Below are 12,108 nucleotides of genomic sequence, written 5' to 3' on the forward strand. Positions count from 1 at the left end.
AAATTCCAATTATTTCTCCTGGGAAAACTACTATTAATACTATATGGAGATGAAAATCGTAGGGATGAGAAAGTAAAAATGTTCGTCTGTATCTTATCTCTACTGGAGGTTTCAGGGACTGGGAGGGAATAATGGACAAAGCCATGGGTAGAGCCAGTAAGACTTTAGGGAATTAAGGATTGTAGGGGAATGCCCCTGGTGAGGGACTGTTTTGAATGCTTTTTTGCACACCCCAGAATGACATGATGAAAAAGTGCAGGTAGATGGGCAGCTTCCTCATCCCCCAAATTGAACTTATTTATTTTCACATGCTGTCTTTTAAACTAGAGTATTAACTGAATGACCCTATGAAATATCTTAGAGAATCATAAAAATAGAAGTTTTCTCTATTTTATTCCTAGAGGGAAAGGAGTTTGGGCACTTTTCCTGGTAGGGGAACAGGATTGACTTGTGAATCTTTTGGCAATAGAGAAATCTTAACCTCATATTCTTGGCTATAAAATTCCTATTCATCAGCAACAGAGTCCAAATTGGCACATTTTTAAAGGAGAGCTGGATTCACCGATTGAATACAGAGTCATACCAGGTCAATGGCACCCCATAGTCTTTGTTCCCATGGGCAATTTAAGAGATAGCTGGTTAAGAATTATACATAACTTGAAAAGAATGACATGCATTATCAACTGGAGTGGGGCAGAATATAAAGCAGAGTAATAAGAATTAATGTTTTCACCAACTACTTATTTTCACACTTTACATGTGTATTACAAGTTTAATGTAGGCAAGAATTGCTGATATAATTACTGTGAGGTGAAATGTGTAAAAATAATCCTACAAACAGGTAGTGCATATCAACAGCAACACAAGTGCTTTGATGGAGATGGAAAACATAAGAGAAAAAGGCTAAACGTTCTTATTATAAGAAAAATAATAAGGTTTAAATGATTTAAAACCTAAAAAAATTAATATACAGACACTATCCTCCACTCAATACATGAGAAAATAATTTGGATATAAAAATGAAGCATTTTTATATTTTGGTTTTCTTAAAATACAATTTCTCCTCAAAAATAATATTTCAACTATTTCAGAAACTTAAAATCTGAAATAGCTATTTTTAATCTGGGTTCCAAGAAAGAAAATGAAACAAATATTTATAACAAATTGGTTGCTATATCTTGGAAATAAATGAAAATCACATTTTACCTTTTTGATCAAACAGGTTAGAAATAATGGAGCTCATGATGCTGTTCATATTCTAGGAATACCCACAAAATAAGGGCAAGTAAAATCAGGTTCCTAATTCTTTATGATAAGAAACAGTACCTTCTCAGAAGGCAAATAAAAGAAATCCAAGATCAGTGATAATGGAGAAGAGAGTAAACAAAATGTTTAAGAATTCTAGCACTGTAAGTTTAAGCTTAGGACTGTCAATTTTTGTACAATTTTCACATAAAGTAAAACTTACAATTATTCTTGGTAATATGGATGTCTGTACAGTGTCATTTTCAGGTTACCTGGGTTTGAGGTAAGGACTTTTTGGTCTGAATTGTTCATTCAGGTTTCTGCAGTTTGAGAGCGTGGGGCTGCTCTCCAGGGAGCAGTCTTGACACCTGACACTGGCTACTGTGTAATTAATTGGGATTCATTTAATTATAGCTTAAATCTGTAACATAAATTTAATTCTGCTTTTTTTCCTCCTCCACAGTTCTGACCAGCACCCCTGACATGTACAGGCAAAAATCTTTATTTTCAGAAGAAACCAATCTCTATGAACGCAAGAGAAATAAATTATCTGGGATCAAAAACTAACAAATATACTGCCAATTTTTTACTTAGAGACCACAAGCCTACAGAAAAGAGAAGACTCCTTAAAAGGGAGGTTAAATGATACTTTTCAAAGTCTGTGGAGTTTGTGTATACAGTTGGTGTTTATCAGTGGTTATTTGTGTCATGATTATAACACAAAGGATCACCAAATTATCTTTTAAAATCCAGAGTTCAAGTTCATATTTTTAAATTAATATTTGGTGCTTGCATGTATAATAAACACAAGTTGAAAGATCTGGAAAGTGTAACAGAGCAAGATGCTTTCATAACATTTTTAACATTTCCTCATTCTTTGCTAAACTGTCAGTTACAACATATATATTTATTCTACTGAAGACAATAGCCAGATTGATCTCTCATTAGTGTAACTGACTGATCAATCATCAATCAATGTTACTGTGGTCATTTTGTAAGCAAAGTGTTACTACAGATGATCTGCTTCAGAATTGAAGACCTCTGTACTGGAAACAGAGCAGATGCTCTGCTGCTAGAGAGAAGGTTCAGCAGAAGTGACTGATACCAGTCCCTTCTGCTGATAACAAGCAAAACGCAGGCTCAAAAAAGTAGCGTTCCAGAAGTCCTCAGCTGTCCTAATAGCTCTTTTCTTCCTTGAGTTGAAATTCTCAAACGTTTCAATGTGTTTCCTTGCAAGGTCTATGTAGATATGTTCACAGGAAGTCTGAATAAAAACCAGATACCATTTCACACTAGTATGTTTTAAAAAATTTACCTCTAATATGTCTGGTGAGAAGTGACAAATCCAAGCAAATGGTCTTATTATTACTTCTGGGCTTTATCATGTTAAGGAGATATATGTTGCTAAAATATGACAACCCCTGTCACTTTATTGCTATGGTCTAGGTAATTTGAGCTAATTAATGATTTCTGTATCATCTAACATCTTGACAAACAGATCAAGAACTCCCTTTAAAGCAGTTATTGCAGAAATATACTGTGTGAGGCCCCAGTTAAGCTTTTGTTGATTTGAAGTGTTTTTCTCAAATAAAAAAATACAAAAATACTTTTCACTGAATGTAACTGAGAAATTGTTTGATTTGACATAGGATGAAGACACACTTTCATTTCTTGAGACAGTACACTTTGGGATTCACAGGATAACTTGCATGAGACACGATTTAATGAAAGCTCTCAAATAAGCAATTTTATTCCTATCCATGATTGCAGACATTTACAAAACCATAACATCTGAGTTCACCTTAAAAAATAACTTATATAAAGCAGTGATATACACAGCACAAAATAGTTCAGGGAAGGGGCAGGAGCAACTTTTAATAATTAAAATGTAAACGTGAAAAAAAGGATGGAATAAAAGTCCCTACTTATTTCTACTTAAGATGTCATGTGATAATATTTTACAATGTCCCGTGGGTCAATGTATGTATGCGTATATGTCCATATAACATCCGCATATACGATACATTCTCTTTCCCACACATATACATACACAGATAATTATTTGCAGTTCAGTTTAGGGCAATTCTGATGTGCCGCTCCGTACAGTTGTTTGGATCACTTTTGGACCTGCTTTCTTCACAAAATAGGGGAGAGAGCAGGAAATAAAAAGATTGGTTTGGTGTGGCCGAGATTCCTTTGTTTAACTGTACACTGTGATGAATAATTTTCTTCCGTAGTAGTTCTGTGAAGGGCTGACTCACTGTGGTTTTCATAAGGAGACTTGGTAATGGATCACACACTCATTGTCATGCTAGGGGAGTACTAGAAAGAAAGAAGAATCCATATTTAATGGCAATTTTCTTATGTTCTTTCATGCTTAAGATTTTTACCCTATATGACATAAAAAGAAAAAGTTTTATACAGACTTAATTCTAAAATTTTTATTATTTCCTCTGCAAAGCAATTGATCCAATTCTCTCCCAGACCCAGGAGGCTGATAATCCAGTCCCTCAGCCTTCTCCTTCCAGACAGATTTATGTTTTGCTGGCAACTGTAACAACTTGAGTAACCAGTCCAAGGTGGATCATAATGAAATAATTATGAGGACTTATCTTTGCTATCTATTTAGCAATGTGTACTGGAGAGTTACTTAACTCTCTCAACTTTAGTTTCCTCACCTGTAAAATGGATTTAATAATATTATCAAGGGGTTCTGAGAAGATTAAATAAATATAAAGTCCTTAAACAATGTATCTTATTGGATACTTAGAAAGTGCTCATTAATTCTAGGTGAATAGTGGAGATAAACCAAGCCAAACCAACTCCCAGCTGGTCCTAAGTTTTCATTAAAACATTTAAAATACCTTTAAGAGTCTGCTTTAGACTTTACCATATGAACCTCTTCCCCTAATATGACTCCAATCTCAATCCACAATCATTTGAGTGACAATAGGGTCACAGTTGTTACGTTTACTTGGCACTCTGATTCCCCAGACAAGGGATTCAAGATGAGGCTTTCAGAAATGTGCAAAAAGTGGCCTCAAAAATGATTTATAAAGGAAGAAGAGCAATTATTTTGTTTTATGCCAATCTACCTTCATGGTATTGAGGAGCAGACTGTGACAAAAAAAAAAAAGTTCTAGAACAGCACTGTTCAGGATAATTTCCTTCAGTGACAGACCTGTCTTACAATCTGTGCTTCCAACACAGAAACCACTGGTCACATGTGGCTACTGAGCACAAGAAGTGATGCCAGTGCAACTGAGAAATGAAAAATTTTAATGTTATCTAATTTTCATTTATTTAAATATCTACATGCAGCTAGTGGCCATCACTTTGAAAAACAGCCCTAAATTGGCTGAACTGTGAGAAGAGCCATCTAATCTCACATAGTAATGGTCTCTAGATAAAAAGGCTTCTAAATTAAAATGTAAATGTGGACCCTGAAATATTTTAAGTGCTTTATTGAAAAGCTGTGAGGACCTAGGCAAAAGGTGATTCTTTTCAACATGCAATTAATGGTTGTGCCTTATGAAGAGGCAAATAAAGTCTAAGGGATTGGTCCAGGGCTGTTGGGGCTTAACCAGGAACAGTGAGGCTCCTGGGGAGAGAATACAACTTTTTAGAAAGGTGGCAGACAGAGAACGGAATGAATAGATGGGTTGTTGAAACTAGTAAAGAGGTGTGAGGTGTGTACTGAGATGAGGAGAACCAAGGGAAGGATTTCCCCTGGAGGGCAAAAGGTGATCATGGCTCAAGTGGAAGACTTCTGAACCAAAAGTCACAAGGGCTCAAATACAAAGCACATTGTTCCTGAGTAAAGGTGGAGAATGAGGCTGGGAAAAGGGTCACTGGGCCATGGGGGAGAAATGTTAATCCTTCAAACATGGGCCACAACAAGGAAAATTTAATCATCTTGTTAATCATCTAATAGCCCAAAGTTTTGTTTCAGTAAAAGAACTAAGTCAAACAGTCAATTCACTCCAATGTTGGATAATAGGGTGATAAAAAGGGGATACTGCCAGAGAAGAGAAAGATTCAGTCGGATAGACAAACATCTCTCCCTTTATTCTCGATCATGGTAGCAAAAAGCAAAGCAAAGCAAAACCAAACCAATCATGGAAACATTCATAGACAGGGCAGCTGATGGAGCTCACCTGACCCTATGCTGGAATGGGAATATACCCCATTTCATTACAAGGTACCAGCATAGTCTTGCAAGACAAATTGTATACTTGAGCTTCAATGAGTTATCCACAGCCTTTGACTAACAGAATTATATTTTGTAGTTTATTTTCAGGGGAAAGCATTAAACAATAATAAATGGATATCAAGGTTTTATTAGAAGTAGAAAAAATCAAAAGTATATGGCAAAATGGGCACTGAGAATTTTTTTTAAAAAATTAGTTTTAGGTGAACACAATATCTTTATTTTTATGTGGTGCTGAGGATCAAACCCAGGGCCTTGCATGTGCTAGGCGAGTGCTCCACTGCTGAGCCACAATCCCAGCCCCTGATAATTATTTTAAAATATAGTGTTTATTGAGTATACTATGCCAACAGTTAAAACAGTGAGTTACTAAAGCATTTCAGAAAGAACCTCAAAGGAAAATTTACTTGTTAATCATCTTTTAAAAATTCCTGGATAAATCATAGGAATTTAAATAATCAGGATTTTAAAAGTTCTTGAATCCTTTTACCATAGTACTCCAGTTCATTTGTATATCATGTAACATTGGGAAATATTCTTAAAATATATAGTAGTCCTCACCCTAACAGACATTTTGTTAAGAGATGTATATATGTAAAGCTACACACATGCACATACACTGTTATCAAGTATTTTTTTTACTAGTTGCTACCATCCTGTAACACCAGTAATTCTTAACATTATCAACCTGTGATATTTCAAATATCTCTAGCAAATCTTATAGAAAAATGATAATTTGTTACTAATTCATTGGGAAATTAAAATAAATAGGTTTCCCAGGGAGGAAACTGAAAAAAAAGGAGTATAATATCATAGAGAAAATAAGGAACACATTCAGTCAGAAAGGATGAAAGCATTAGCTCCAAGAAAAAACACTCAGAAAAATTATCAAGCATCTAATAAAGTATATTTTTTGAGTAGTATGAATAACTATAGAAATGTTGTGCTAATTGTATTTGACACAGTAAGTAAGCTAATTGTATTTGCTTTTATGGCTGAGTGTCTACATAAACAATGTGCTATTTGTCCTCCTAAGGCTGTAGACCGCTCATCTTTTAACTGCCTTTATTGAAACTGTTTCAACTAAATGAAATTAAGGGGAAATCACAAAATTTCTAGGAAAACTTACAGAATATGAAAGCAAAAAAGAGTTTTTCTATTGATTGCTATTCTTCAAGGTACTAGAGAAGTGGCTAATGTTTTTCCAGAAGAAAAGGAAGAGTAGGTGTTAAATGGGATATCATATTTAGAGACATAAAATATTCATGGTATACTATACTGTGGCCAAACTTCAGTGTTTCTATTGTATTGCTGCATCAATATGTGATGGCAAATTGTAATGTCTGTATCAAAATGCTGTGATATCAGGTTGCCCTGTTTCAAAATATTCTGAGTATTCTTCTCCACAGAGGATAAAATGGTTCTTACAAAGCTGTGAACAACATTACCATTTTATTTAGCAAAGATTAAAACCTAAAGATATCATTTTTAGCATATATCAACTTATTTTACCTGAACTATATTTTTAAATGGTATTCTTTGGCATGAACTTGTGATATTTTCATTGTTATATACCTAGTTCATGTATCATTGCATCTATCAGAGATATTCACTAAATCTTTGAGCAATGTCAATACATTTCTGTTTATGTATTTCAAGATCTCACATTAGATCTTACTACATTCCTGTGTCTTAGTTTCTATATAATATTTTATTAATGATAAATAAAGAATAGTTCTGTAATTCTCATATAAAATAAAGCAAAATAAATTTAGAGGTTATATGACTACATCAAAAATTTGAGTTGTTGGGATTTCTGCACAGTAACAGAAACAGACAAAGGGGAGTATGTGCAGTAGGAGATGATCAACCACTTTGTTTATAATTTCTATTCAATACTAGGGTTTAATATCATGTGTCCTGAACTGATGCACAAGGAAATATTTTTATTAATTAATTCAGAAGAGTAGACCTATTTATTGCTTTCTCCACTTGGAAATCATGAAAAACTTTTTAAAATTAAGCTTGTCATATTCTGTACCTTCAAAACCCAACACTTTGCAGTTTGAACACTAGGGGGCATCTTTGCTTCTTGAAATAAGAACCTTGTTTGTAATTAAAAAAAAAAAAGGCTGAATAGTGAAATATTTTTTGATTCTCATTTTGCTCTGTCAAGTATGTTGGCACTGAGAGGTTTATGACTTCCACTGGAAATTTTTGTTTTTATATTATTAAATGAAGTAGCATGTATGAAATGACTAGGATAATACCTCATCTATAATAAGCACTCAATTGCTCCCTTACCAAGTCTCTTTTGTGGTCAGAGTAAAATGTCTCAAGTCTTCAAAAGGCAGACTGCTAAAAAAAAATGTGCTTTTAGGATTATGTGCATTAAAAAGACTAGAATTTTCATATTCACTTTTTTGGAAATATTTTCTTTTTGCATTTATTAACAGTATTTTCCTTGATTATAATAAAAACAACTTATGGGAGATAACTAGTTATTTACTTCCTTAAACCCTTACATTTGCCAGCACTAAATTACTTTTTGTTTTTCTTCCTCTCTCCTCTCTTCTGCTTGATCTTACAAAAAACAAAAAAACAAAAAAACAAAAGTCTAAGCAAAAACATGTGGTAATGTGATAAAGAAAGCCACAGAAGGGACACCATCCATTAAAAGCAGACAGACAAAAGGAGGGAACTGCTGCGTGGATCTGCTTTCTGGTTGTGCTACCCTCCAGGGTGTGGTAGAGTGTCTTGATCCACCATCCAAATATTTTTTCCTTTGGGACCTTTCTGTTGGAGACATTGAACCTTCTTGGGTTCAGGGGCTGTGAGGCTGGGCCAGGGTCTGGGATGGGGGAAGACCTGCTTCAGCTGCTGTCCTTTCTAAATGCAGATTTACAACAATCTGTGGCTTTACAGGGAACATAGTCTCGGTTGGATTAAAGGGCAAGGGTGGTGTATAAAGAAATTCTTTAAGTCCTATTTGATTCTCTGCTTCTCATGAAGAGTTTTCTGATGCCAATTTTGAATTGGTACTCCTCTTCTGACTGTTAAACAGAGGAGCATTCATCAGTGACAAATATGGGAAGGAAGGAGAGAGAAGGGCTCCTCTTGTTTCTGCCCATAAAGTTAAAGCCATGTGGAATCTTTTTACAGTTTTTTTTTCAACCCCGAATTAATCTATTTTATTTATTTACATTTAAAACACCTCGCTTATGTCTACTTACCACACTTATTTTTAAAATTTTACTTTTTAAATGGATATATAAAACTATATATATTTATGGAGTACTATATGACTTTTAAAAATATTTTTAGCTGTAGATTGACATGATATCTTTATTTTTTAAAGTTGTACTAAGAATCAAACCTAGTGCCTCACACATGCTATACAAGCACTCTACTACTGAGCCACAACCCCAGCCCCACTATAAGATTTTTGATACATGTGTGCATTGTATAATGTTCAAATCTGGATAAATAAATCCATCTTCTCAAATACTGCACTTCTCTGTGAGAAAGACATTAAATGTTCTTCCTTCAAGTTTTTTTTTTTTTTTTGGAAATACATAGTGCATTTTTATTACCTATAGTCACTCTACTATGCAGTAGTACAACAGAACTCACTTCTAACTGTAACTCAGTCTTTCCGCATATTCTCCTCAGCTTTTGGTAATCAATATTCTATTCTCAAGTTCTATGAGATCAACTTTTTTAGATTCTTACATTTGGGCAAGATCATGCCTGATTTGTCTTTCTGTATCTGTCTTCTTTTACTTTACATAATATCCTCCAGGACCATCCATGTCACAAATCAGAGAATTCCATTCATTTTTATGACTGAATAGTGTTCCATTACATGTATGTACCACATTTTCATTGTCTAATCATCAGTCAATGAACTCCATTTCTTAGCTCTTATGAATAGTGTGTTACATGTAAACATCTGTTTTCCTTATTAGATTGTATTATTTGAGGATGAATATATATTTATCTCAGAAGACTTCATCTTTATCCTAGTTCTTTCCATTTAGCAAGCTCAATAAATTTTCAACTGCATTGATATCATATACCTCATTAGATCATACCATGTTACTGCAGGAAGAATTAAAAGAATAGGAAAGAAAAGGCCTTTAATTAGATAAAATGAACACAGGAAAATGACTCATTTATTCACAGTCCTGAAATAAACCAGTGAAACAACCAGGACCTATAAAATAATTTCTATAATCCTGAGGCATTATGACTTAAACTGTTTCTCATATTTTTTCTATATCCTCATCATGGAAAGCTAAGATTTTGATTTCTTTATATGAATTTATATATATTTATATATATATATATATATACACCTTCTTTGTTCTCACTAATTACATATGTCCTGTAAGTAAAACAAACTAAAAATCAGCACTCTTTTCTAATTTTAACAGAAATAAAACCCCAAAGCAGGGAAGTCTTGTCCCATGAGAGGCTATAGTTTAAGGCCAAGAAGTAAAAGAATCTACAGAACCTAAATCTTAGTTTCCTTGTGGGGAAGCAACCAGTCTGTGCAAAAGTAGAGATGCTATTAGCCACCACTTCAAGTTCTTATGGTATTACCTCTGGTAAAGGCTAAATTGGGCAAAATGGGGGTAGCTGTCTCTTCTCATTCTGACTATAGTTGGCAGGACCTCCATAATAAATTTTAATGATAGTAATGCATATGTGGGGTAATGGATCATATAAAGACGAAATTCATTTAGGTTTTGAAATCTTTTATACTATATACCAATTTCATGATTCTTTTCAGAGAATACATATTAGCATCACCAACAAAGAGTTTTCATTATAGTATACTGCAACTCACTCTTGGAAATTCTGATTCACTAAGCCTAGGGAGGGGTTTGGCAAGCTGTATTTAAAAAAAAACAAAAAAAAAACCCTGGAAATGGTTTTTCTCTTTTTTTATTTTCGTTATTGGGGATTAAACCTAGTGTCTTACATGTGCTAGGCAAGTACTTTACCAGTGAGGTACATTCCCAGTCCACATATAATGGGAAAGTTGGCTTTGTTTTGTTTGTTTATTGATTTGTTTTTGGATAGGGTTTCACTAGGTTGCCCAGGTTGGCCTCAAACTCTCCTGCATCAGCCTCCAGAGTAGCTGGCGTTACAGATATGTGCCATGGCATCCAGCTTGAAATAATGGTTTAAAACTCCTTAAGAAAAAGCACCATCTTGTCTCGTTCTAGTACCTAGCATATTGCCTTGGCACATGGTAAGTGATCAGAAATTGTCTGTTAAATGAACAAATGATTTTGATTACATCACTTTTTGGTTCTGTCCACTTCTATGGAGATATGGAAGGATACTCCTTTTGTTTAACAATGTAATCACACTCAAAGATTGATGTAAGTATCCAGTTCAGGTTAACAGACCACCAATATGGCCTCCAAAACACTGATAGATTATTTTCACAACTTTAAGGACAGCCCTGAGAATAGATTTATTTTTTTTAGCAAACATTTTAGTAACATTTAAAGTTGTAAGACACATCAAATAAACAACCTGTTTCCATTTTCATTATTCGTAGTAAGTGTTCTCTATGAGAAAATTAGTATTATGGTTTTGTAACTATGTAGATAGAATAGGAATATAAGAGAAGTTTATTTAAAAAATTTTAAAGAAATTTTACTTTAAAGTTTCCTGTAACTTTTTAAAGATCAACCTATTGAACTCTAGACAAACAGAAATAATAATGATTTTATGCATTTATTGTAATAGAAGAGCTTCAGAAATAAAATCTGTATATAATAATATAGTCAAGGGAATACTTACACTCTCACTCTGAAAAGGATTTAAGAAATTTCCCCCCATTTCACCATCATCCCTTGGAGTGCCCGGTTGATTACTCAGGCTCATATTATTGGGAGAATTCTGTAAACAAGATTTAGAAAACAAGGCATTGTTGAAGATTTTAATTTCCCTCTTGCATTGTACTGTTTCAAAAACTGAATCTACAGCAGCATCTCTAAGGACAAAGCAGACTTATAATTTTAATCTTAGACTTCTACCACGTATTCTAGTTCATTCTTTGTACCTTGGCAAGTACTAATACTCTCCCAAATGAAAATTTAAAAACAAACCAAAAAAATACCCCAAATAACCTACAATAGCTATTTTCTTAGCCTTAGAATCAATATTTATTCAACTTCCCATCCTCAGTTTATAGAGCTCCTAGAACTCCGCAGAGTTTAAAAAAATTTCCCAACAGGGGCACAGTGAAAACAGAACCCTCACAGATAAGCATGATGGAATGACAATTCCCTAAGCAATTTCATTAATCAAACTTTGAAAGGTTACTGCTGTAATAAACACATCCCTTTAATTCTATATGCAGTTTATAGATACTATTCAACTCTTTGTTATACAAACCATAAGGAAGCAAGGAAGATAGTTAAGAACAGTAGTTAAAAACAAGAAATATCGTAAGACTTGAGAATTAATTGTGTGTCTTCAGAGAAAAAGAAGGCTGAAAAGTAAATTGCTTTAGAGTTTTTTTTTCCTCTTACTAGTTTAAAAGTAGATTTACTTTGAAACTTCCTTCTAAGATAAAATGGCTGCTATTAGCAATCTAATCAAACATGAAGTTAGCAGTGCACTGCTTCATA

General features: G+C 33.9%; 1 protein-coding gene across 15 annotated transcripts in view; it reads right to left on the reverse strand.

Annotated features, from left to right (window-relative positions):
- Positions 1-2,965: 2,965 nt before the first annotated feature.
- The window catches only part of Ssbp2 (single stranded DNA binding protein 2), a 322,386-nt gene continuing 313,243 nt past the window's right edge, over positions 2,966-12,108 (reverse strand). For 14 of the 15 annotated variants that reach the window (XM_046428021.2, XM_046428005.2, XM_046427996.2 and 11 more), the window contains 2 exons: positions 11,276-11,374; positions 2,966-3,567 (listed from right to left, as the gene is read on the reverse strand). In XM_046428021.2, coding sequence (XP_046283977.1) covers positions 3,538-3,567; positions 11,276-11,374 — 129 coding nt within the window. In that variant the 3' untranslated portion in view covers positions 2,966-3,537. The remainder of the gene's footprint in view (positions 3,568-11,275; positions 11,375-12,108) is intronic. The other variant, XM_046428015.2, reaches the window with a different exon arrangement.

Source organism: Marmota monax, unplaced genomic scaffold (genome assembly GCF_021218885.2).
Source record: "Marmota monax isolate L192 unplaced genomic scaffold, Marmota_monax_Labrador192_F-V1.1 WCK01_AAM20220418_F8-fsc00018, whole genome shotgun sequence".
NCBI lineage: Eukaryota > Metazoa > Chordata > Mammalia > Rodentia > Sciuridae > Marmota > Marmota monax.